Here is a 26,228-nt window from a genome sequence, read left to right on the forward strand (position 1 = left end):
CATACAGTATTTGTCTTTCTGACTTATTTCATTTAGCACAATGCTCTCAAAGTCCATTGATGTTGTTGCAAATGTCCAGATTATATATATACATATATTTTTTCCACATTTTTATTATTCATTCATCCATCAAGTATGGAGATTGGGAGGGGTGGGGAGATCAGAGAAACCGATGCAGCCACCACAACCACCTTTGACCCATGTAGGTAAGTAGAAGCTGGCTACCAAGGAACCGAAGCCCGGCAGGCACAGCACAGGGAAGGGCTCAGACTTCAGGCCACCAGTAGTCTGAGTGCTGAAATGGCCTGTCTTGCTGCTGTCAACACCTCCTCTTCTGCCACCTTCCGGGTGGACTGGGCCTCTCCCCCCTCACCCAAGAAGGCAGCAACAGGAGTCTGAACAGTTTTAATATTTCAAAAGGCCTAGTGGATAAGGCTGGTCAGGCTGACCACAATGTTATGTTTGTTTACCCTCATTCTGCAGCTCAGATCTTTGGGTGTTAATGCTGGTGCCCTCATACTGTCTGCAAGCTCTCAGGGCCAGCAGGACCCTCTGCAGTTCAGAGAGATAGGAAAGGGGGTGATGTGACAATGACCTTTTTTTGGCAGACAAAGAGCTTTCGAAACATGAGGCTGGGGAGGGGGTAATTAAGTCTATTGAGGGAGAGGCTTGGCACTATTTAGAGAATATGTTTATAAATTCCATTGTCCTAAGTAATTGTAAACTTCCACCCTCTCGCATATCCCAAATACCTCAGCTCCACATCCTGCCCCTTGCGTAACCAAGTCTATGTGCAACACACACACATACACACAGACATACAGACACACAGACACACACAGATACACAGACACATACAGATACACATACACACGCAGATACACACAGACATACAGACACACAGATACACAGACACATACAGATACACATACACACGCAGATACACATAGACATACACACAGACACACATACAGATACACACAGACATACACACATAGATACCTACAGACACACATACACAGATACACAGACACACACAGATACACAGGCACACACAGATATACACATACACACAGATATACACATACACACATACACAGATACACACAAACACACACACAGATACAGACACATACAGATACAGACACACACAGAGATACATAGACATACAGACACACAGATATACAGACACACATACACAGATACACAGACATACATACACACATACACAGATACACAGACACACACAGATATACACATAAACAGATATACACACACACAGATACACACAAACATACACACACAGATACAGACATACACACATACACAGACACATACAGATACAGACATACACAGAGATACATAGACATACACAGACAGATACACACACACACAAGCATTGACACAAACACATGGCAGCTGAACATGGGGGTGCGAAAAAACAAACTAAAAAATGTTTGGGGACAGATTTTAGGAGCTGGGCCTGGCTGGCGTCAAGGCATCAGCAAAGCTGGGAAGAGGCTCAGGGTCGAGGGTCCTGACAGAGGGGCCAGGCTGGCATTGGAAGCCCAAGGCCCTGGGAAACCGACCAGCTTCCTTTTGGCCAGATCCTAGGTTTGGCATTTATATATTTGAAAAATACACCTAGTCCAGTTAACTGGAAAGACCACCACCAGCTAAGCACAGTGCGATCCCATTCAAACCACGTGCTGAGGAAAACAACTGGAAAGATGTACACCAACGTGTCAACAGTGCTTATCTCTTGGTATCGATGTAAGGGGCTTTTATTTTTTTTATAGTTTTCTTGATTTTTACAAATTTTCTACAATAAACGTACATAAAAGTTATAAAAATGTGTTCCTCAAACTGATCCCCCCTCAAACCCATCCTGGCCTTTCGAGGGGAGGCCTGGATGAGGCCTGCGCTGGGGTCGGGCAGGGGCAGCATCTGTCGGAATTCCTGCGTGGGGTCTGGCTGCTGCCATGCTCCAGTATTTAGGGCCCCTCTCCAGCTGGGCAAAGGGACCTGGCCATGGGTCCCACGGGCAATACTAAAGTGGCTCTGTCCACTGACACAAGTGGACACGGAGCTGGTGCAGGTGGAGCATGAGGGGACCACGGGCCAGTTCTGCACCCTCGAGGAGTCGGGCACGTGCAAGGCTCTCCCCCAGGCGAGCCTGACAGCTGGGAGACCTGGCCATTTACGGGAACAGCTGGGGCAGGACTCCCAGAGCACATGGAGATGTGAGGTGGGAAGTCCAGAATGTGTGCTGCCCAGAGTCCTCCTGGGTGGGTGCCCCAGCCAGGCAGGGGCTGACTGCCAAGGCAGGACATTGGCTGGTTGCCTGGGCTGGAGGGAAGACAGGCATGGGCACTGCTGGGTGGTGCCCAGCCCAGAGCTCTGGGGCATTTTCCCAGGCTCTTCTTGGAGGAGGATGAAGACCCCCATTGAAGTGACCCACTTGACTGCCGGGAGGCGGGAGAGCATCCCTGACCCTGTTCCTGGCTTCCCAGCGAGGGACACAGACTCAGATGGGAGGGCAGGACCTTTAATTGTATTCACAGAGAGACTGGGAGGGGGTTCTTGTTAGGTGGCCTGGTGCCCAGGGACTGGGGGGCAGGGGTCACGGTGGTTCTGGGTCTGGAGGATGGATTCTCAGCACAGGACTGGAGGCAGAGGGGAGGAGGGACGGGACAGGAGGAGAAGGGTGGGCTGGGGTGAACCACGAGAGGAGTGGAGGGTTTTCGGCCCACCCCAGGTCCCCATCCCGGTGTCTCCTTGGCGGACGCTCCCCAGCGGGCCAGCATGGCCAGGCATCTCAGGAGTGTCTCAGTTCCACCTCGGAGCCGAACTGGGGCCCGCGGTGGGGCCGGTGGATGCTGTGGCTGCGGATGCTGAAGAGCCGCTGGGTGAGGCCCAAGGTGGCCACCAGCAGGGCGACGCCCAGGAAGAGCAGCACCCACTGGCCCACGCGGGCCTGCTGCTCCTCCAGGTTCAGGCCCAGGAAGTTGACGCGGCCGTTGCCCGGGAAGGAGGCTTCCGAGCGAACTGGGCGGGAGAAGCAAGGAGAGCAGGGCAGTGGGCAGGGCGTGGGCGGGCGGAGGGCAGGGCGGGGCACTGCGCTGGCTTCCCTATGCTGCCCTGCGGTCCGCCTGGAGCCTGCCTGAGCTGGGGCGGGGCCGGGCCTGTGGGCCCCCTGGGGCAGAGGTGGGGGTGCTGGTACCCGAGTCCGGCGTCCAGTTGTACTGCGGCCAGCCCAGCTGCTCCCCGTGCCGCCCGTTCTCGGTGAGGAGCCAGTCCAGCAGCGGCTTGAAGTAGTTCATCATGGCCGAGGCCGACATGTTGGGCTGGCCGGTGATCAGCTTCATGGCTTCTGGCCACGGCTTGCTGTAGCCCAGCTTCATGGCGTCCCTGGGGCAGCACCAGCAACAGGACACCAGGTCAGAGGACAGGTGGGGAGGCTCACTGCCCCTCCTGCCTCAGCCTAACACCCACCGTCCACACCCCTCCCCCAGCCTCCAGTGGGGTAGGAGAGGGAGGGATGGCCTGGGCCCGGGGGCTGATTTCCTCCGGGAGAGGACTCATGAGCACTCGGCATAGGCTCCACCTGCAAGTTCCCAGCCCAGCACCAAAAAGGCAGGTGTTCCCAGAAGGGCCCCATGGGGCTCCTCAACACTGAGGAGTCAGAGGATGGAAAACAGTCACAGGGAGGCCAGGGCAGACTCACCCAAGGCGCTTCCCTGCCTCCTTGGACTGGAAGATGTCACACTGGTGCAGGGGGCCCTTGTGGCCAGCTGCCTTACACAGAGCCTCGTGGAACTGGAACTGGATGATGAAGCCAACAAAGTACCTGGAGGGGAGGGAGGCGTGGCTGGGTGGGAGGAGCCTGTACCCAGCCCCCACTGCCCCAGCCTCCCCCTGCAGCCAGGGTGTCGGGGTGAGCCCATCCTGGCCTTCGGAGCCATCCAGGCCCCCTTGCAGACCACGCAACCAACCTTGAGGCTCTCTCTACATCACAGGAGGGCCTGCGCTGGGCAGCTCTGGGGTCACCCACTGGAGGGGGAGGGTCAGGGCAGAGCCCTTCAAAGGTTTGGCAGGCTGCTTTAGAGACAGTGAGGTCTCTGTTCCTGGGGTATACACAGGTGGAGAGCAGGTGTTGCCCAAAGGATCACAACTATCTGGGCAGTGCCACTGGCCCAGTGATCTCCTTGATCCCAAAGCAGCAGGGCTTCCTGGTGAAGGCCAGAGCAACTTCTGAGCCTGCAGAGGTTTGGAACGTCCCAAACAAGCAGCACAGGCCTCCCACTTTGGATGCTGGGCACAAGCCATGTGCCACTGACTTTCCTGGTGTTTCCTAAAAGTGCTTTGCCAAAGCTGCTGGTCAGAATTGAGAAGGAGTCTCCTTTGCCCACCCCAGCCTGGAGAACTCTCTATGCTAAGCTCAGAAGCTAACCATCACGTGGGCCTGGCTTCTGTGTGAAAGTGGATGCCAGCTTGGAGGCCTGGACACCAGTCAAGAAGGCGGGTGGAGGCCCTCCCTAGGGGTCATCCTGGCACACTGTCAAGGTCAGGCTTGTTCCCAGGTACCCTTGAATCTCCTTGGGCCCCTGCCCACTGCTGCTCTCTGGAGCATCTTAGCAGACTTTCTTTCCCTTCCTGGACCCTGGAGGACACAATTCATCCACCCTCCAGTTATTTATTAGAACTTGACTATGTACTGACATCACACGGGGTGCTGGAGTGGAAAGGTGGGCACTGTGGGCCCTCCATCGCTGGCCTTCCAGAACCATAGGAGGCAAGGGCTGGAGGAGCCACAGCCCTCCTAGGGCAGCCCTCACTGCCCCCTCTCCTTGCCTCGGGGGCGGCCTGTGCTACCGCCCAGAACCCTACCTGGAACCCTGCCTGAGGCCCCCCAGACCCTTACCTCCCAGGAGGCCTCCAGATCCTGCAATGACCCATTTAGCCTGCAGCACACAGCGGGAAAGGGCTGCGGGGGACGCCGTCACGCTGCCGCTGCACCACCCGTGGCGCAGTGTGTTTGGACATGTTATTTCAGAGAGTAACTTAATAATGGTGGTATGGCCACCATTTCCCAAGCCTGCTCTGTAATAAGCAGTATGCTTGGGAGTTGACTTTTGCAATAATCCTGTGAAATGGGATTTCACAGGTGAGGAAATGCTTAAGGAAAAATAGGAGTGGAGACAGATTTGAGCCCAGCTCTGTCTGACCCAAGCCCATGACTCCACGCCGCCACCGACACAGCCTCCCAACCTAATTGGGTCTCTAATCCTAGTTTTAGTGTACAGAAGGTCTTCTAGGTAAAACTCAAATTATATCACAGGCAATATGTCCAATATAGAAAGTAAAGGAATCACAGTCCTGTTAAGAAAACAAACACAGTCCTGGTTGGTTGGGCTCAGCGGTTAGAGTGTCGGCCCGTGGTCCAGAGAGACCCAGGTTTGGTTCCCGCTAAGGGCACGTACCTCGGTTGCAGTTTGTCCCCGGCCCTGGTTGGGGCCGTGTGGGAGGCAACCAGTCAATGTGTCTTTCTGACATTGATGTTTCTCTCTCTCTCTTCTCCCCTCTCTCCTTCCTGCTCTGTCTGAAGATAAATGCAAAAAATGTCCTTGGGTGAGGATAAAAAAAAAGAAAGAAAACAAACACAGAGTAACAGTGCTTAGGTCATGACCTAGCCATGGGTCATAGTTAATAATGTTAACTGCCTGACCAAGGTCTTGTAACCATCAGCCAATTACAGTAGAGTTTCTGTTCTCAACTGTCTGTAGGGTGGAAGCGCTCGTCAGGTCAAAAAAGTGGAACAGCGGTCAGCCTTGGTTGCAGGCGAGTGGCTCGGGCACACTGTGCTGCGGCCAGGCGCCCCGGGTCCCCCTGACCCAACATGACAGCGACAGCAGTTTGAACTCGAGGCAGCCTCCCCCCTTTCCCTCGTTACCTGATATAAGGCACACTTGAAGGAATGTGGAACTTGGCCCCTGGGTCAAAGTCATCTTGAGACCTGGCCACTGGTGGACAGAGGCCCTGGTACTTCAGCCTGTCAGGTGGAAGTGAGGTTGGAGAAAGGGTTTGGGGGAGACTCGAGCCAGGGAGCATGGCTTTTTTGACTTGCAGGATGATCCCTGCCCCGGGGCTACCCTGAGCATTCCAGACCCCAGTGTGCTGTGTGTGTGCAGTCACCACTACGTACCCCATCACTTACAGGCCCAGGCCCATGTGCACGTGTACACACAAACACATACTTGGATGTTATATACACAGACACATTTACCAAGTGTACACAAGCACAGACACCCACGGAGATCCCCCAATCCACACCCCCATGGGAATGTTCTAGAACCTGAGGCTCCACCACTCCTGGTTATAGTTCTCCTTGGTGATGCTTCCATCAAACACCCTCCAGCGCCACTGGTCAACGAGGTAGCTGAAGGGGATAAAGGCGATCTTGTCGAGTGCTATCTTCATCAGAAAGTTGATATCTTGCTCTGCCAAGGGAAGGGAGCCTGCGTCAGGTCCACACCTGCCTCCTGCCGTGTCCTAGCGGCTCGGCGGGGATGGGTGTGCGATGGGTGGAGAGGGCAGGAGTGAGCTGTGCCTCTTCGGTTCCTGCCACCTGCCTCTGGGGCGGTCTGTGGGTTCCATCCTCCTGGCTTACTCTGCTGGTGGCACCCTTATTCCCCATTGCTCTGTCCCAACCTCTGCCTGTGGGTCATGAAGTCCCCTCACCCCACCTCCCAAGCTCACTGCCCCTTCCTGGTCCCTCTGCCCGCCGGGATCTCCGGTTCTTCTCTTACCGTAGCTGCCACCGTCGCTACTCAGCAGGTTGATGCTGTGTAGGTGCTTGGGGGTGGACACCGAGAGGGCCAGCACATCCCCAATGGCTTCGTGAAAGCCAGGGTTGGCACCCTCCCGGAAGGTCACAGGCAAGTGCTTGTACTGCATGAAATACTGTATGTGGCCCATTTCATGGTGGGCCACCACCAGGTCCTCCATGCTCACAGAGGTGCACTGCTTGATCCTGGGAACACAGGGGATAGGGAGAGGGCGTGAAAGGCGACAGCGAGGAGCCCGGAGGCAAAGGGACCCGCTGCCCTTACTGCACATAGAGTAGACTCCCACCACTGCTGTACGTAGGGAACACAGCTTTGTGGGAAAGAAAACCAAGAGGAGATACGGAGTGAGCCTGAGAAAGAGAGAATCTGGAGGTTGGGAGCCCCTAGATCATTCAGGACACTCCTCTGTCTCCAACTTTCCTGAATAACTCCATCCACATGGCCTGTTGCTTTCTGACTGTGCCAAGTGCTTGCTCTAGAGGCATGGGACACTCCTCTATGGTCTGGAACGTGGTCCCTGTGCTGCTCACACCCACGCTTGGCTCTCCCAAGACTTAGGCCTCCTGAAGGAAACACCAGCATCTGAGCTAGTCTGCATCCCGTGTGGCCAGCACCAGTCAACATTCACCCCATGTTTTTTATGGCCAGGATTGAAATGACATCCTACACAGCCATCCAAGCCAGAGGTTCCACCTTTCTCTCCATCTTTCCTCATTCTATTTTGTGAGCCAATGAAATTCTCCCTTGGATCTCAGCAGAGCCTTTAGGGTCAGCTGACCCCATTTTTCCGCCATTCTGTTGGGAAGGGGAAGAGCTGCCTAGCATCCTGGCTACAATGAAGCTTGGTTCTGTCCACCTTCTCCTATGACTCCCATACAAGGGAAGACCCCCAAAAGAGCTCTCACCCCTATGCCCAGCCCTATGCTGTAGTCCTCATGCCTTTGAAAGAAAGGCTCGTGGCCAGAGATCCTCTGACCTGTCTGGTTTGTCTCAGGCTCTCTGTGTCCACTTTTCTCTTATGAGACACTTCATCTGCGGTCACAGATCATTTTGCCACTCTCCCTCCCAAGAGGTAGGGACTTCTTTCTCTTCTCTTGAATCTAGATTTGGCCTTGCTTTAGCCAATAAAATCTGGCCAAAGGGACTCTGTGCTCATTTTAGACTTAACCTTTAAGAGACCTGGCTGTTTCTGCTTTGGCTTTGGGAGATGCCAGCTACCAGGTAAGAAATCTCACTGCCTGACTGCCATACTGTGAGGAAGCCCAAGCTAGTGTGGGGAGAGAAATGACCCACCAGCCCCCAACTGTCCAGCCATCCTAGCCCAGGGACCCAATGTATGAGGGAAGACGCCAACTCGAACATTCCAGTGCCAGCATGTGCTACATGGAGAAAAACTGAGGAACCAAACCAATAGCTAGAACCAAGGCCACAGACAGATGGCCTCATTGATCCATCCCAGCCATCTCTAGTCATCAGAGCTACCCTAGCGAAGGTCTCTATCATTGCAGAGCAGGGACAAGTCATTTCCACTGTGTTGCCTGACTCATAAAATCACAAGAATAATCAAATTGTTGTTTTATACCACTAAATGTTGGGGTGGTTTATTATGTAGCAACAGATAACTGAAACACGATGGTCTGATGAAGACAGCTACTGAGCCTTGTCAGTGAGGGCGGATCTGTGTGAAGTCACCGCATCCTCGTGTGTCTCCATGTGTTAAGGCACAGGCACCCAAGGAGAGGGCTAGCTGGATGCAGGGGCCACCCCAGAGTGAGGGAAGGCTGGGCAGCTCACACCCAGGACTGGGATCTTGGGCGCTAACTATTGACCAGGCTGGTAGAGCTGGCTGGCATTTGAAAAGACCTCACCTGGTAGATGAGGATCCCTTGCCAGAAGCCAACGGCCAAGCTGAGGCCAGGCCCCATACTCTAGACCTTCCACCCCGACTCTGGCCCCTGCATCTGTTTCTGCTCCCTCTGGCTGAGAGGGGGCAGCAGTGGAGCCCTTACTAGGCTCATCCCCTTGCACATGGATTTAGGATGAAGTCCCCTGGCTGCAACCTGGACACACCTGAAGTCACTGCCATTGAAGAAGTCCCAGGCGGAGGCATGGCACACCACTTCCCGTCCATCGGTTGGCTTCTCCAGCATCGATTTTTTCCAGAACTCGGGGGGCACAGGCAGCAGCCCCAAGGAGATGAAGAAATTGTTCGCCTCCTCAAACATCCTTCTGGGTGTCCAGCCCTACAAGCAGAAGGAGCTCTGTCCAGACTGGGGACCGTGGGGACAGACTGTGGGTCGCAGCAGGGAAGGGTACTGAGAGAGGGACAAGCCAAAAGGAACTGGCTCAAATGACTCTCCCCCAACCCTGCTGCGGGGAGAGGGCTTCCCTTCCCTGTGCCCTGGGGTCCCCTTGGAGGAGTATAAGTTTCAGGGGAGGACAGGGGCAGACCTGCTTTATCATGGCCTCTGTGGCATCCATCTTGGGGGCTGAAGGGAAGGGAACCACCAAGTCATAGATGTTGGACCAAGTCTGTGCCCACATGTTCCCTGGAGACGGGTAGGGGAAGAGATGGTGGAGACAGGAGAGAGAGTTGTTACTTCTTAGGCTCTGCACCATGATGTAGGGAAGGGGAATTCGATTCCAGTCCTGCTGATCATGACTGAGCTCCTACTGTTTGCAAATTCTGCTGGGCATCTGATACACATCGTCTTCAGTCCACACAACCAGCCCCCTTTCCTGGCTCGCAGGTGAGACCCCTGCTGGCCATCAGGGGAGTCAAACTGGTCCTTGAGCAGTGAAGACCAGTGTGATTACCAGTGTGTACACACGCAGACATTTTGGGTCCCTGGAACATCTACGCACATGTGACCACCATGTACTGAGAGTCAAGGACCCGCCCAGAGCCCACGGTCCTAAGCGAAGGGGCTGGGGTCTAAAGCAGGCAGTCAGGCTGCGCTCCCGACCAGCCACTACCGTGTCCCCCACACGTCACCAGAAGTCCCACCGCCTTCAGGAGAGGTTGATGGCTTTGTACTTAGGACATGAGAGGAGCCCAGTTCTTCAGGACTGGAGAGAAGGAAGATATTCAGAATGAGTGGAAACAGAAATAAATTTGAAGTAGAGAATCTTTCATAGCGGAAAGAGATTAAGCTTGAGCTGACCTCAAAGTACAAAGCAGTGAGGGGTGGAGTGAGTGAGAGAGAGAGAACGCAAGGGAGCCAAGGCCCGGCCACTCCGATCACGACAGAGTCCTAGCCCCCCCCCCACCCCAGGCCCTCAGGCCACCTGGCACATCACTCCCCCGCCCAGGGCCTGTGTTTCTCAGTCATGAGCCGATGTCTGTCCACTCTGATGAACAAGGACAGATCTCTCGGGCTGCAAAGACCCTCCAGGTTGAGTGGGAATCAGACCCAAAGCCAGACCAGCTTCTGAAGCCTCTCACAATGTGTAGACAGTCTGTGGCCCCGTCCGGCCTTTCTGCTCATAGTAACGTGTTCCTGATGGCCCAACGGGCACAGGAACCTGGTGTCCTCTGCTCGGCTCCGGTCCCTGCCACCCCTCGCCGTCTTCCACTGCCTGCTCCACGTGCTTGGGGCGTTTGAATTCACAGCCCCGAAATAAAGAGCATCCAGACGCTGAGGTGGATCTACGCTCTCTGTGTTTTCTCTGGTCTCCTAACTCCCTGAGACCGAACACTGTGTCTGCCCTCCCTCCCTGCCACCACTTTTTCCGTCTGTCAGAACCTCTTACCTTCCAAGGCTTCGCATACAAGCCACCCCCTGGATAGGCCTCAGCTCCCACCCACAGCCCCTTGCTCACCCTCCGCATCGTGCTGCCTTGAGCTGTGGTGGGTGCTGTGGGCTCCCTGTGGCGAGAATATAACTCCCCTCCCATTGACCCATCCGTGGTGACTTGCACCACGTACATCTGTAGCAAACATGGCAGCAAAGGCAAGCAGGGGCTCTTCTCCCCACCACCAGCCCCCACACACACGTTAGCCTTGACAACATTCCCTCCGGGCTCAAGTCTGCGCTCACCCAGCCTGCAGTGCCATCTGCAGACCCCCACGCCCCTCTGGCCAGCCTGCCCCACCCTCCTGCATGCTGGCATCCTGGCCTGCGCTCACCCAGCAGGTGCGCGGGGATGGGACCCTCCAGGTTGATGCGCTGGGGCCCGTGGTGGCGGTGCAGCGCCCGGCGCACGTAGGCGTGCAGGTTCAGGTAGAGCGGCTGCAGCTCCTGGAAGAGCTGTTCCAGGTCTTGCTCCAGGGTCGGCATCTCATACATAGATCTCCATGAGTCCCCTGTGTCTGCGTACCCTGCAGAGGGGACACACCCAGGTTCTCCAAACAACTGACCATCCCCCTAGCACCCACTGCCACCACCACCTCCTCCAGAGACACCATCTTATCTGCTTAGGGTCTCTGAGGACCTCTCTGAGGGCCGCTGGGGGGGCTGGGACCAGAAAGCTAGTGACATTGGCAGGGGGCACTCACCATTGAGCTGGGCAGCCTTGTTGGAGAGTTCCACATATTTCGGGAAAAGAGGGAGGATGGATCTTCCCACCTTGTCTCGCCAGTTCTTCCACACCCATAACAGTTCGTCATAGTTCCGGGACGTGGCCATCAGGTTCGTCAGATCTGGGGAGGGAGTGTTGACTGGCTTGAGCCCCGGCCCTCGGCCCACCTCCCACCTCGTTAGGTGACATGGTTGGGTCCCCAGCCAGGAAGTGGCCGAGCTGGGCACAATCCAAAGGCCCAGACTCCAGAGCGGCTGCTCAGCCCCTGCCTGGGAGAAGTGGCCTGGAGGTCACAAGACCTGAGTTCTTGTTCTGGTCTCTCACTGGCCCCAAATTACCTTGCAAGTCGTGGGACACCTCTTTCCCTATCTATGAAGTGGGGATAATGCCGGCCTTCCCAGGAGAACGAAAAATCAAATGGGGATGTGAGGCCCCTGAGCAGGGAGTATCCCTCATTCATTTCTCTGTGGCCACAGGGCTCCGGGCATCTTTCACAAACTGTAATTGAACTGGATTGAATAAAAGAATAGCGAGCCGGAAGTCCTGGGTTGTGTCCTGTCCAAGCCACTGACTACGAGGCGACTCCTCGATACAGAGTGCCCAGAGCTGACACCGTGTCAGAGCCAGGCCGAGGGTGGCATGAGCTCAGGTGTCACCCCGAAGCCCCACTCAGACAACGCTGGCCTCACTGCCCAGCCAGCCCGAGCCGGACGACTCGGACAGCATCTGGGGTTGTCCACGCCACATCATCTGACTTGCTGCATGATAATTACTTCTCACAGAGAAAGTATGTTCAGATTAATTTTGTTTGGAAAAAATTGTATGTTGAGAAGTTCACATCTGCTCTCTGCTGATGTCAGTGTTCTGTTTGTGGGTGTTGCGTATTTTTACTAATGGCAGGGACCTGGTGGGCCCAGCCCTAGATTAAGAGGCTAATTGATGGGAGGGGACTCCATTCCCTTTAATGCTCTTCTCCATAAACACATGCATATCACACGCGTGCACACGCACAGGGCACATGGCCCCCCCGCCCCGCACTTCGCGTGCATACCCCATATACAACCCGTAGGCCAAACCCCATCCCACGAAAACTGTTTCTCTCTCCTGTTTATTTTCCATTTCCCCTTCTATTTGTCATTGTTCTACCGTGGGAGTTGGGCAGGGGGCCAGGAAAAGACTGTTTCTGGGAGGAGATTCCTCAGAAATAACGTTTGTGCCTCTGGCTCTCCAGCCCTGAGCAGGGTGGGTCGGGAGGAGGAGAGGTGCGTCTATCTGTGTGTGGGTACTCGGGTGGGTGTCCCGGGTGAACTCTTTCAAAGGGGAGGAGGTGAGAAGGACCCGCCAGGGTGCCCAGAGAAAGGGGACAAGCAGCAGTCAGTCCCCTCTTTCCAGCAGGAAGTGGTGGTTGACACAGTGAAGTGAGAACAGCCTGGACCATGGAAGTGGTTTATGGGGTTGTGGCTTCAGTTTCTGGGGGGCAAGGGAGGTGCCAGAGAATGTGGGGAAGCCGTGGAAAGGATGAAGAAAGGAGCATGAAGGGGAGGTGTTTAGAGTGCCTGTCCCGATTTGCAAGTTCAAGTCCTGGAGAGACAGATTTGAGAGATCCACTGGTCTGGAGGCACGGCGCAGGGAGAACAGAGCAGGCCGATCCTGGAGGGGTCCTAGAGGGAGCAGAGAGGCGCACCCACCGGAGGGCAGTGGCTTAGGGCGGAGAGGAAGTTGGTTTGGTTCTAAGTGGTGGGGGAGAAGAGGGAGGTGTGTTTCCTGGCAAGCTGACCCCATGAGTTAGGATCACCTAAATCCCTTTCCAAGGGCCAGCACCCCAGCACTGTGCCAACCCCAGCCTCCCCAGCCCCTCCCTCTTCTCCCTAGGTGTGCTCACCAGGCTCTAGGTGCAGACAAGTGCCGTTGGCAAGGCACACGGTGGCCACGCTGTAGGTGGTCTCCATGTTCAGCAGGATCTGGTTGTACTGCAGGAGGAAGAAGAAAGCAGCGAACTGCACCCCTCTGCTGCCTGCTCAGCCGGCACCATCACAGGGGGGCTGCGGACCCGGGGGGCGTGTTCCCACGGGCACCGCCTTCTTGGTAATTCTGCAGGTGCATGTTCACACGGCAGATGGCGTGGCTCGACACGAGGCAGAGGCAGCAGCCGGAAGGCCAGACCCTGTGCTGGGCTCGCTCCCCCGTGTGGGACCTGGTCCTGACCTTGGACCCTTCACCCCCTGGTCCCCTCAGGCCACACACCTCCTCCAGCTCCTTGGGCGGCAGCGCTGCCCGCTCGAGGTCCTGAATCTTGTGTATCATCCGCTTCATGGTGGTGTTTTGGAAGTAGGTAATGTCAAACCGCCTGGCCCGGATGCCGTACTCTACGGTGTGGTTTGCCATCTCTGCGTTCTTCTTCAGCTGAAGGGACAGGGGACCCTGTTGTGAGGCCCTGGAGCTTTGGAACCCTCTGTGGAGGTGGTGGTGAGGGGAGCCAAAAGGACTAGGGGTGGCGGTGAGGGAGGCAGTTTTATCAAGTTATTGCCTTTGCCTGTATATACCCTCTTCAACCTGGACAGTCTATAATGTCCTGGATGCAGTCTAAGCCCCTCAACAGACATATCCTGGCAGGGGAGAGAAGGGGAACCCCACCCCGGAGCTTAAAGGCTGTTAGGATGGAGGCAGTTTGGTGTCAGCACTGTGGCTGGACTCTCTGAGCCTCAGGGTCCCATCTGTAAAATGGGAATAAGATCAGTGGTTTTGCAAGGCTGAAGAAGGATAAATAAAGCAGCAGGTGTAAAGTGCCGCTGGACAGTGGTCAGCACGCAGCCGTCTTCAAGGGAAGTCAGTTCTCTGGCTCACCTCGGGGCAATCTGCTTCCCACACAGGATGGGGGTGGGGTGGGGGGAAGGGTAGCCCTGGCTGTGGTGGCAAACAGGGGCTTTTAATCTTTTTTTTTTTTTATCCTCACCCGAGGACATTTTTTCCATTTCTTATTCAGATAGAGTGGGAGGGAGAGAGAGGAAGAGCGAGAGAGAGTGAGAGAAACATCGACGTAAAAGGGACACATCGAGTGGCTGCCACCCACACGACCAACCAGGGCCGGGGACAAACTGCAACCGAGGTATGTGCCCTTAGCGGGAACCGAACCTGCGTCTCTCTGGACCGCAGGCCGACGCTCTAACCGCTGAACCAAACCGGCCAGAGCGGGGCTTTTAATCTTTTAAAAAGCTGACTTTAGCATCACTTGTGTACAAAATTTTTCTTCACTAACAACAGATTGTTAATGAGATACAGTTTGTTCTGGCGTTGAGGGAGGGAGGGGCAGCCTGCACTGCCTTGGGGTTTGGAGGGTTCATCCCTGGCAGGGAGCACACGCGTGTGTGTCTGTGTGCGTGCGTCAGTGGGCACGGAGCGGGCCCCTACCAGGATCTGGCTGGTCTCTGTGCTGATGTTGGTATTGTAGTTCCAGTTGGCCTCCGCATATTCATTCCACACCACCAGGGATTTCTCATCATATTCCTCCAAAAAATTGCTGGCCGTAACTTCATCGGTCACTCGGACTGTGGGACAGAGTGCAGAGAAACAGACAGGCTTCCTCCTGCTCTCTCCTGCAGTTGGGCTGAGTTGCTGCCCCACCCCACTCCCCCCTGCCTCACCCCTACGTTCCCCCACTGCCTCCTCGCCCCCTTAGGGCCCTGCCCCATCCCCCCACTGGTCCCACTTGAGCTCTGAGTTGTCTGGCTGCTGGTTGTTGCCTGGTGACTTGTCTGGATTCTAGTTGTCGCCTGGCTGGTTGTTCCGTGGATGACTGTCACCTGGTGGGTGACCTCCTGACTGGGGACCACCAGCAGGGGGTGTCGGCAGCAGAGCAGGAAGAGGAAGAGGAGGCTGGGCAGTCCTGAAGCAGCCCCACCTTGGCCCATGGCCGCAGGAGAGCAGAGCCCTGCAGATCCCGCCCCCCGGCCAATAAGAGGGGAGCCTGCAGTGTGACCTCACAGAGCAGTGTGACCCGTCAGCCTGCCTCAGGGGGACCCTCAGATCTGGGCACACCCTCTCTAAAATGCTTCGGAAAAGACAGCCCCGCCCCCACCCCAGGGCCGTTGATGAGGTAAGGGGCTGCCCCACCCTTTAGAGCTGGGCACCTGGGCTCAACGTGGGGAGCTGACCAGGAACCGGAACGAGGGCCTGAGGTCCAGAGCCCAGAACTGAGAATGTGCCTTAGGGCCGGCCCCCACGCTCACGCAGAGCTTTACCAAAGTTCTCTGGGTAATTGTTGGGCATCGGTGGCTGCCACTGATACTCCGGCCAGCCCAGGACCTCGCCGTTCCGCTGGTTCTGCTCCTGTAGCCACTGGCTGACTGGCTGGAAGTAGTTGAGCAGCGGCTGAGCGTCCAGGGTATCTGAGCCGATCATGTCCTTCAGCACCTCCTGCCAGGGCCGTGAGGAGCCTGCCCGCAGCACCTCCCTGCCAGGCAGAGGGGGCACCATGGGCACAGGAGAGTCAGGTCAGTGTCCTGTACTGGCCCACCTGCTCTATCTCTGGCCACTTCTGCCCCCTCACCGGACTGTAAGAACAGTGACATTAAGTCTGGGACCCAGAATCTCTGTGAAGGGGAAGGGGGACACTCTGCCCTGGGGCTACAGATCTGGGCACACTTAATAAACACTGGCTGAGCGAAGGACAGCAGGGGAGGAAGAGAGCCCCCGACCAGGCAAGCTCTGTGGTGCCCCATTGGAGCAGCTAGCTGCCTTCAGACACTCCCTGCACCAGCCTCTCCCTCTGCCTCCCCACGTGCCCTCCATTCTCTCCCACACACCTGAGCTTGTCCCCTGCCTTGGTGGACTGGTAGATGTCACACTGGTGCAGTGGGCCCTCGTGGCCTGCCTCCTTGCACAGGGCTTGATGGAACTGGAACTGCAGGACAAAGCTCACAAAGTACCTGCAGGCACAGGGTGGGTATTCAGGGGGCTGGTGAGGGGCCCTTGCCCAGGCACCATCCAGCTTCCCACAGGGCAGAGGCTAGCCTGGGGCTGCCTGGGGAGAACCAAGCCTGGCTCAGGAGAGAGGCCCACTCGAATTCCAGGGAAGGATGTGAGGACGAGCCCTGGGAATGGGGCAGGGCCAGAATCACGGGAGTAGAGGGAAGGGGACTCAAGGTGTGACAGACGGGTGGGGCAGTAGTACCTGATGTACGGTGTCATGTGTGGGACATGAAACTTCGCTCCGGCATCAAAGTGTGTTTCATTTCGGTCAACTGGAGGACAGATGCCCTGATACTTGGTTCTAGAAGAGGATGGTTAAATCATCTTAGGGCCTGAGTGTTGCATATGGACTGATTCAGCCTTTGCAGAAAAGGCTGCTAGGCAGGTACTCCCACCGAGCATCCCTGCCCCATCCCGGCGAATGGGGAGGAAGACTTCCCGGAGGAGGCAGTTTTCAATAGGAAAGAGGAAAGCAGTTGGGGGTGGTGGTGGGGATGGAGACTTCGTTAGAGCCGAGGGGACTGGGACTGAGGGAGGCAGGAGGCTCCTGCTTGTCCAGGACGGTGGGGGCTGGCCATTTGCAGTTAGGCCCCTCCTCATCCCTGTTTACTCACCGAAGATACCACCAGTCGAAGTTGTAGCGGGAAGGAGGGGTGCGTCCACTGAACACCCCCCAACGCCACTGGTCCACCAAGTAGCCAAAGGGCAGGAAGGCAACTTTTTCCAGTGCCATCTTTAACAAGTAATTAATGTCACTCTCTGTTGGAAGATGAGAAGAGGGAAGTCAGAGGAGAAAAGGGAGTCCAGCCAGGGATCCGGTGGGCCTGGGGAGGAGCCAGCGGGAGGGGCGGCTGGGGAGCCGCGGAGAAGGGAAGGCCAGCCTTCGAGAGCAGGGAGCCCTGCTTGGCAGAGGGTCCTCGGACAGTGTTGAGTTGGGACTCGGTGGGCTGTGGGGCACCAGGCGGATCCCCACACCTGCCCGAGCAGTGGGGCAGAAATGAGCAGGGCAGACAGGAGCAGGGCCAGGGGAGTCCTGCTGCGGGATGAATGGGGCGGGTGGGCTGAGCTGGCTCCTCTGCCCCGTACCCGTGTCATTGACGACTTGGTCCAGCAGGCCGAGTTTGTGCAGGTGAGCAGGCGTGGAGACGGAGAGCGCCAGCACGTCCCCGATGGCCTCGTGGAAGCCGGGGTTGGCGCCTTGGCGCAGGGAGACAGGCTGGTCCTTGTACTGCAGGTAGTACTGAATGTGGCCCATCTCGTGGTGCACTGTGGACAGCTGGTCCATGGCAACCCGTGTGCACTGCTTGATCCTGGGGCAGGGAGAGGGCGAGGGCGAGGGTAAAGGACAGGGCAGGGCAGGGATCAGAGCCAGGGGAGAGTCCCGCCCTGGGGCTCGAGGAGCTGGTGGAAACATGCAGGTCCTTTGCCCGGCCCCAGCCCACGTCTTTCCAAGGTACAGAGCTGACCGACTGTCAAAGCTGCTGAGGGAGGGCGGCCCAGTGGCAGCCCTGAAATAGGCCAGCGCCCCTACCAGTGCTGGGGCTGGGGTACAGGCGGACCTGGGAACTGGCTCCTCGGCCCCCAGCTGCCTGCCCTTCCCGAAGCCCCAGAACCCTCCCCGTCCTGTGCCTAGACCTGAAGTCCTTCCTGTTGTAGAAGTCCCAGGCGGAGGCGTGGCACACCACCTCACGCCCGTCGTCTGGTTTCTCCAGCATGGACTCTGCCCAAAACTCAGGAGGCATGGGCAAGAGCCCCAGGGAGGTGAAGAATTCCTCTGCCACCCGGAACATGTGTGTAGCATTCCAGCCCTGGTGGTGGAGTGCAGGCACAGGTCAGGGCGGTCCCTCCCCAGGTCAGCTCCCTGCCAAAGAGGGCACCTCTGACCTGTGGCCTCCCTTCCCAGAGATGGGGCTCCTAATAACCACAGTGGATAAGCAAAGTGGACTCCTCACACGCCACCAGTGGGGCCTGGAGAGAGGGGCTGGCACCTCACTGAGGACATGAACCTAAACTCATCGCTTCTACACATACTTCAGGCTGCTTCTCAGTGGAAAGGGAGGGACCGAGCTCCCTACCCAGCACCCCCCCCCCCCCGTGTCCCCTTCCCACCTCTCTTCCCCGTCTCCCTCTTATTGCCTCCACCCTGGCCGTCCCTGAGCTTACCTTCTGCACCATCGTATCCGTAACATCGAGATTGGGCTTGTCAGGGAAAGGCACCACCATGTCGTAGATGTTGTCCCAGCTCTGGGCCCACATGTCCCCTAGACGAAGGAGGGGAGCCAGAGAGCTTGGCTCCTGCCCAGTCGATGCCTGCTTCCCCACGCCTGGCACTGAGTGCTCCCTGGGCTCACAGCAGCGGGACGCAGGGCGGAGGCCAGGAGCCTCCACATCAATCCCATTCACAGTCCCAAGTGCTCTGTGTGCTGAGGGCTGGCAGAGGCCAAGCAGGAGCCCAGGCCAGGCTGTTGGGGCCCTTTCTGAGGGTGCTGGGATCCCTGCCTTCCAGGTCCGAGATGGCCCCAGGGATGGCTTTTCAGGGGCACAGACTACGATTATTCTTCCTCCTCCTGGAGTGAATTCTTCAGGGTGACTCCTCACTCTGCCTTTCACTAGCTCTCTGCCCTCCGCCAAGTCCCTCCTGGGCCCTGAGCCTCAGGATCCCCATGCGGAAAGCAGGAATGATCATGAGAAGAATCACCTGCTTTATGGTGGTGTTGGGCGAGTTACATGGGCTCATGCATGTGGGAGAGAAGAGTGTGGCGCTCTAATGTGAGACATGATGAGGACGATCCCTGGGACGGGGAGGCAAGGCCATGTCCTTACCCAGCAGGTGAGCAGGGATGGGTCCCCTGAGGTTGATGTATCTGTCCCCATAGCGACCATGCAGCACACGGCGGACGTAGGCATGGAGGTTCAGATAGAGGGGCTCTAATTGATGGTAGAGGTTCTCCAGATCCTCCACGAAGGTGGGCGACTCATACCAGGAGCGCCAGTAGTCCCCCGTGTCTGAGAAGCCTAGGTGGGGGGTGTTGGGGTGCAGCTCAGGTTGGAGGCTCTGGCACCTCCGCCTCCTAGCTGCCACTTCACCACTCCCTGGCTCAGGGCCTGTGTCCCTGCCAGCTAGTGGAAAGGGTGGCTTGGGGTTGCGGGTACACAGTTTTCTAACTGGGGGTTGAACTCCAGCTCACTAGATCCCAGAGAGCCAAGAGGCAAAGGTGAGCGCTAGGGAAGGAAGGAATGTTGGGAGGGGCAGGGAGGAGGGATGGTGTCAGGGCAAGACAGCAGCCTGGTGCACGGCAGCCAGGCTCACGCCTGGTTCAGCCATCCACTGTCTGTGCGACCTTTTTGGCCAGTGTATGGAGTCATCCCGACAGCTGCTCTGCCTGCCTCGGGCTGGAGCTCAGTGGAGACAGTGGATGGGAGAGCACCTTTCAAGCTGGGGAAGGCGGCACCCACACAAGGGAGCCATACTCACCGTCCTGCTTGTAGGCCTCATTGCTGAGGGCAGTGAATTCCTCATACAGGGGTTTCAGTGGGATGCCCACGGCATTGTGCCAGCCCTCCCAGACATACAACAGCAGGCCGTAGTTTCGCGAGGCAGACAGAATATGCATGAGATCTGGGACACAAGTAAGTAGGGTCCATTAGAAGACTTCTGTGTTGAAGTCAGCATCAGCCTTCAGAGATCCCACCTTGGTCCTCTCCGTTTCCACCTGCCTCCCCAACATCATGGTCCCCGCAAAGCCAAGGGCAATCAATAAGCTGGGTGAGATGAAGCTGGGAACTACATGAAGCAAGCACCCAGGCATGGCCCTTGTCTCCAGGGAAACGATGATCTAAGGTGATTAACACAGGAGATCCAGAGGCCAAAATCCATGGCTCATTGGATAGAGGGCCTGATCTCAAGGCTGCCTGGCAAATGGGGGTGGAGCGTGAGGGAAGAGGAAGAGAGTACAGTTGAGAGCCAGGAGCGGTCTATAGCCTATGGAGGGCTCTTGGGGAGACTGAGAGGACACATGAAGGGAAAAAAATCCCAAGGCAGTCAGGAGGAAGGCTAGCGGCAATGGGAGAGGTCAAAGCACACATGGGGGTGGGAGTAGAAGGGGGCTGGAGATTCTGGAATTCGGTTTTCCAGGAAAAGCATGGGTGTGGGGTAACCTGACAGTCGTTGGGTTTACCCACTCTCTCCACTGGTCATCCTCCAGGGTGCAAGGCCATGGGAAGGGCTAGGGAGAGAGTAGTGACAGGGCCGCACCTGGGTCCAGGGACCAGCAGCTGTCGTTCCTGTTGAGGTAGCAGACCTTGACGGTGGAGAAGATCTTGTTCATGTTGCTCAGCAGAGAGTTGTACTAGAGTCAGAGTTGAGAACATGTTAGTGGTGAACAGCCCCGGGTTCACCTGGCCACCCCATCCTCTTTTTGCTAGAAGAAAAACAAGGCTCAGAGAGGGGATGTGGCTTGGACAGTCCAGTCAATGGCACCAGGAGCACTCTGGTCACGAGTACACGGATTCCCCTTCCAACAGAGGCCGCCACTGGAGGTGGAGGCAGGAGTCTTGAGAGTCAGGGGTCGGCTCCCACCCTGAGTGAGGGCAAATCCCTCTCACTTTCTCTGGCTGTGATGCTTTCTCAGTCCTCAGTCTTTCTAAAGAAGTCTATAAACCGAACCAGCCTATGGAGAAATTCTGAAAACTCCTGTTTTGTCTTTTACTCTTTACTTGCATTTTGCTTTCTGCTCCCTAATACTTGCTTTACCATAAAATAACTTTCCATCCCATCTCCAAGGAAAAGCAATGCTTCAGGAAGCCATGCTACGGTCATGCGGTTTCCCCTGCAGATCCCAGGGCCCCTCTCTCCCGGGCTCCCCTCCCCACCTCAGCCAGGCACCGGGAGGCACCCAGGCCACTTCCTCCTCCACCCTCAAGCCCACTGAGCCCACCTGCTGCCGCTTCTCCAGGGGCAGGTTGGCAGGGCCCAGAATGCGCACGCCACTGAAGACCCTCCGCAGTATTGGGTCAGTGAAGTTCTGCCAGATTGGGTCGTACAGTTTCTTGGCCTTCTGGCCCCAGACTTCCGCAAACTCCTGGTTGAGCAGGGATGCTTTCTCCTGTGGGCGCCAGCAGGGTAGGGAAGTGTATATGGGGAAGCCGTGGTGCTGGCGGAGGGGGGGAAGGCCAAGGCTTCCTGGGAAGTGGGGCTTTCCGGAGCACTACTGCCTCTCCCTGGGCCCTGGGGTCAGGAACTGGGGGACTCTGCCTCAGGGAGCGGTGGAGCAGAAATTGGGGCCGAGAGAGAGGCAGGGGGAGGAGAGGGAGAGTAGACAGTAATGAGTGGTGACAAACTGAAAAGAGGAGTAGGTTGTGGCCAGAGAGGACGAGGGCCCAGAGCAGCGCGGGCACCCTTAGCGAAGACCGCCGCCGACCCAGCCCGAGGTCATCCCTGGGCCATGCCACCGAGGGGCACCGGTCTCAGTGGAGCCAGCCTCATCCATTCAGTTCCTGCACTGGCACAAACCGTGTGCCCAGCACTGTGCTAAGCCACCCACCTCCTGTCCGATGGGGTGGGGTGAGAGTGGGTGCAGTGGGGGGAAGCCAGCGGGCCCCACCCGGTCCCTGCGGCCTCTGGGCGGGGGGCGCGCGCCCGGCGGTGACTTCCCGTCCCCCACTGCCCGGCTGCAGGCCTGTGATTGGGCGCCCGGGCCCCGCCCCCTCCCGCCCCGGGCCCACGCGCCCACCTGGCGCCGCGCGTTTTCCTCGGTGATGTTAGTGTCGTGCGCCCAGCTGGCCACCGTGCTCTGGTACAGCACCTGCTCGGCTTTCGGGTTGAAGCTCTGCACGAAGAGCTGAGCCCCGGCCTCGTCGGCGGGAAAGTCTCCGGGCTGCAGCTCGGGGTCGAGCGCCAGGGCGGCGGGCGGCGACAGCGGCGAGAGCAGCAGCAGCAGCAGCAGCAGCGGCGGGAGTGGCGGCCCCGGTCCCGGCCGGCCCGACGCGGCCCCCATGGCGCGGTGCGCGCTGCGCGCTGCGCGGTGCTGTCCCGTCTCCGCTGTCCCGTCTCCCGCGCCGGGCCCGCTCTGCGGATTATAAAACCCGGCGGCCGCCGCCTTCCGACACACCCCCGCCTCCCCGCCCCGCGCGCTTCCTCCTCGGCTCCAAAGTCGCCGGGCCGCGCGGGCCTAACGGAGCGGGGCGGGGACCGACGCTTCGTGGCCCGACTGGGCAGGGGCGCCGGCCCGGGGAGGAGCCGAGGCGGCCCCCTACGACAGCAGCGCGATGGTGGCGGATGGGGCTTGGGTCAGACTCGCAGAGGAAGCTAGCCAGCGCCCTGCCCCCGACACGCACATCTCTGAAGACAGGGACCCAGCAGTTCGCTGGGACACCCCAGCTGCCCGCCGTGCCCTCTCCTTGCCATCACACACACTCCTAGCCTCAGCGCAGGGGCCCCGGGGAGCCCAGCGGTCTCTGACACCGTCCTCAGGCCTAACAGCCTCTGGGGCTCCAGAGTGACAAGGTGAAGCTGTCCACAGCGCCGCCGCTGGCGCAGCAGGGATAGGGTTAACGATCAGTCACCCGGTCTGGCTTCCTCAGGAGGCCTTGTGTGTGTGTGTGTGTGGGGGGGGGGGGTGTGCGGTCCACGAGGGTGAATGGAGAGTTGAGGCTTTGGGGGGCACCTAGGGTGCTGCCAAGTTGTTTACAGCCTGTCTGCTGCCCCAGTACACACACCTGGGGACTGGGTGGGGTGCTGCCAGGAAAGGGGGAAAGAATGGAGGGGCTGTTCTTGGAGGGGGCACGGAGAAGCCCAGGAAGCTGGCACACCTACCCTCTTCCCATTAGGGACACAGCTGTCAACCGCTCATGCAGAAGCAACCACACAGACTGGCAGCCTTTGGTAGCCACAAAGATGAGCCTAGAGATGAGAACAGCCCTTCATTTGTCAGATGAAGAAATTAAGTCTCAGATTGAGTGGTTTTCTCTAAGTCACCTCAAGTCACCACACTCTCTATCAGAGCCAGGGACAGCTGTTCAAAGTCCCCAACCCATCTGGCTGCTTGGGCCCTTTGGGAGTCACCTGGACTCCTGAGTACCTGCATGTGGTATGGAGCCTGGGGACCCAAGGTCATGCTGAGGTGTCAGATGACATGGTGCCAGGGAGAGGTGTGTAGAGGAGGATGGCAGTAGGGGTGGGGAGGGAGGTAGGCAGAGAGGAAGGTGGCTGCCCAGCCCTAGGAGGGAGAAGGCAGGGTGTTACCTGTTGTCATGAACCTCGGTGGAGGGGAGAGGAAAGCTGGGCTCTGGGGCTTGTCCTCGCACCAAGGGACACCAGTGCACTTCAGTGCCGGCTGAGAGGACGCCGTGAGCAGAGCGGCCCTAGTGAGAGCAAAGGACCAGGCTGAGGTGAGGAAGTGGGCCCGGGTTCTCCATCTCAGAGCCACCCAGCTCTTAGGTGGTCCTCACAGCTTGGTTTTGTGTTTTTATCTTCTGGGAGGGAGCAGTCTCTCTACTGGTGGAGGCTGGAGGAAGGGATTTTGAGAGTGGTACCCCTTCAGGCCCTGGAGGAGTGGTTCTGGGGGACAGGGAGCGGGGGCAAGAAGAGTCTGAGGCCTAGCTTGTACTGAGGGAGCCCTTGTCTACTATCAGGGAAGAAATCATGCAGAGGGCAGATGGAGGCAGGTTTCAGCCAGGGCCTTATCTCTGAAGAGCTCCTGAGAACCGAGTCTGGGCGGGTGGCGGAGCCTGTCCGTTTTCAGGCCTAAGGGTGTGGCCTTGTGACAGTGGCTGCAGAACATCTGGGTTATGGCCGAGTTCAGCACGGAACAGTCTCTTTGAAACACCACAGAAGCAAAGGCAATTCAAGGTTGGAAGCTACTCTAAACCCCCTGGTTTACATGGAGCAAACTGATATTAGGGCTGGTTGGACGTGTCCACTCTGCATTTCCGTCATGGTCACATTTATTATAATGCCTTGTTGAACTGTACAACTTTCTTGCTAAACTGTGAGTCCCAGGAGGACAGTTGCGTCTGCCTTATTCTCTGGTTTCCCCAGAGTTTAGCACAGTGCCTGGCACAAGCTAGGCCCTCATTCAGGGAAGGGGGGATGAAAGGAAGGGATGACAGACACTTACATTCGATCCCCCAGTGGCAAACTTACAGCCTCCTTCCTGCAAGAATAACATGAAGCATCAAACCTCACTAAATTGGAATTTGCAATAATACAGACAATGCAAACTTGATCCCAAGGAGTGAAAGTTAAAAATAACTTCTATTTTAAGACCTTATTCATGGTGGGGAAGCATTATAATGAGAAGAATACACCTTACATTTGGAAAGCACTTGTCAGACCTTTCTAAATTCTTTTGTGTGAATAATCTAATGTGATATTTACAATTTCCTTGAGAGGCAAGAAAGAGATAAGATCCTTTGTTTGGTCAGCTGCCTCCCTGCAGCCAGCAAAACAATAGAGGGATCTGGATCCTGTGGAAGGATGTAGTTATGATGAGGCCTGACCCTCCCCAGGAAATGCAGTGTTGGGAGATCACTCTGTCTCTTTATCACTCTTCTAGGGAAGGAGGGGCCACCAGGTAGCACAGTGGAGAAAAATATCTCTTAGAAAATACACCCCACAATAAAATAGAATTGAGCCCAGGCATAAGCCTTACATTTATGTTCAATTGGTTTTTGGCTAGGGTTGCCAGGACAATTAAATGGGGAAGCAGGGAAGGGAAGAGAGTTTTTTTTACCAAGTGGCACTGGGGCAACTGGATGTCCACCTGCAGAAGAGTGAGGTTGTACCCCTACCTCACACTGTGTACAAAATTAACCCAAAATGGATCGTAGACTGAATGTAAGAGCTGAAATCATAAAAATACTATAAGAAACACGTATAATCTTTGTGACTTTGGATTAAGCAATGGTTTCTTAGATATGACACCAAAAACACAAGTTATAAAAGAAAAATTAGATAAATTGGTCTTCATCAACATTAAAAACTTTTGTGCTTCAAAGGACACCATCAAGAAAATGAAAAGACAACCCACACTGGGAGAAAGTATGTATAGGATAAGGGACTTGTGTCCAGAATATATGAAGAACTCTTACAATTCAACAATAAAAGGACAAATAACTAAGTTAAAAAGTGGGCAGAAGATTTAAATAGACATTTCCCAATGAGACACACAAATGACCAAAAGCACATAAAAGATGTTCAACTTCATTAGTCATCAGGGCAATACAAACCAAACCACAACGAAATACCACTTTGCACCCACCAAGACGCCTGAAATTAAAAAGGCAGACAGTAACAAATGTTGAGGCTACGGAGAAATTGGAACCTGTATACATTCCTGATGGGATTGTAAACTGGTGAAACAACTTCAGAAAACAGGTGGGCAGTTCCTCAAAATGTTAAATATAGAGTTGCCCCGTGAGCCTGTAATTTCATTCCTGGGATATACCCAAGAGAATTGGAAACATATCCACACAAAAACTTTTACGTGAATGCTCAAAGCAGGATAATATTATTCATAATACCCCAAATTGGAAAAACCCCAAATGTCTTCAACTGATGAATGAATACACAAAATATGATACACTTATACAGTGGAATATTGTTTAGCCCTAAAAAGAAACGAAATAGTTCTACAACATGGATGAACCTTACAAAGATTATGCTAAGTGAAAGATACCAGTCGTAGAGATCACGTATGTATAAACCCATTTACTTGAAATGTCTAGAACAGGCAAATCCATAGAGACAGGAAGTAGATTAGTGGTGCCAGGGGCTAGAGGGAGGAGGAATGGGAGTGATTGCCAATGGGACGGAATTTCTTCATGGGATGATGATGTTCTAGTGAAATTATTAGTGATAATTACATAACCCTGCAAATACACTAGAAACCT

At 56.1% G+C, this 26,228-nt stretch overlaps 1 protein-coding gene across 1 annotated transcript; it reads right to left on the reverse strand.

The window, feature by feature from the left end:
• Positions 1–2,534: 2,534 nt before the first annotated feature.
• Positions 2,535–22,347, reverse strand: ACE (angiotensin I converting enzyme). Its single transcript, XM_036269106.1, has 25 exons — positions 22,070–22,347; positions 21,275–21,442; positions 20,593–20,686; positions 19,813–19,956; positions 19,161–19,352; positions 18,501–18,598; positions 17,973–18,145; positions 17,424–17,647; positions 16,952–17,096; positions 16,540–16,638; positions 16,172–16,294; positions 15,608–15,819; positions 14,778–14,914; positions 13,614–13,772; positions 13,252–13,339; positions 11,347–11,490; positions 10,978–11,169; positions 9,300–9,397; positions 8,919–9,091; positions 6,810–7,033; positions 6,356–6,500; positions 5,954–6,052; positions 3,728–3,850; positions 3,224–3,411; positions 2,535–3,048 (listed from the first exon to the last, which is right to left on the reverse strand). The coding sequence occupies exons 1-25, from the start codon at positions 22,331–22,333 to the stop codon at positions 2,819–2,821; spliced, it is 3,936 nt and encodes a 1,311-aa protein (XP_036124999.1). The 5' UTR covers positions 22,334–22,347; the 3' UTR covers positions 2,535–2,818.
• Between the last annotated feature and the right edge of the window lie 3,881 nt (positions 22,348–26,228).

This window comes from Molossus molossus, unplaced genomic scaffold (genome assembly GCF_014108415.1).
Source record: "Molossus molossus isolate mMolMol1 unplaced genomic scaffold, mMolMol1.p scaffold_m16_p_19, whole genome shotgun sequence".
NCBI classification, from domain to species: domain Eukaryota; kingdom Metazoa; phylum Chordata; class Mammalia; order Chiroptera; family Molossidae; genus Molossus; species Molossus molossus.

Bases quoted from the DNA above. Each gene is read 5' to 3' on its own strand.
- ACE (XM_036269106.1), bottom strand. From the start codon at position 22,333: ATGGGGGCCGCGTCGGGCCGGCCGGGACCGGGGCCGCCACTCCCGCCG. The intron at 11,491-13,251 runs GTGAGCACACCT...CTCCCTCCCCAG, and splicing joins TTGTCTGCACCTAGAGCCTG to ATCTGACGAACCTGATGGCC. The intron at 9,398-10,977 runs GTGAGCGCAGGC...ACCCGTCTCCAG, and splicing joins CATCCCCGCGCACCTGCTGG to GGAACATGTGGGCACAGACT.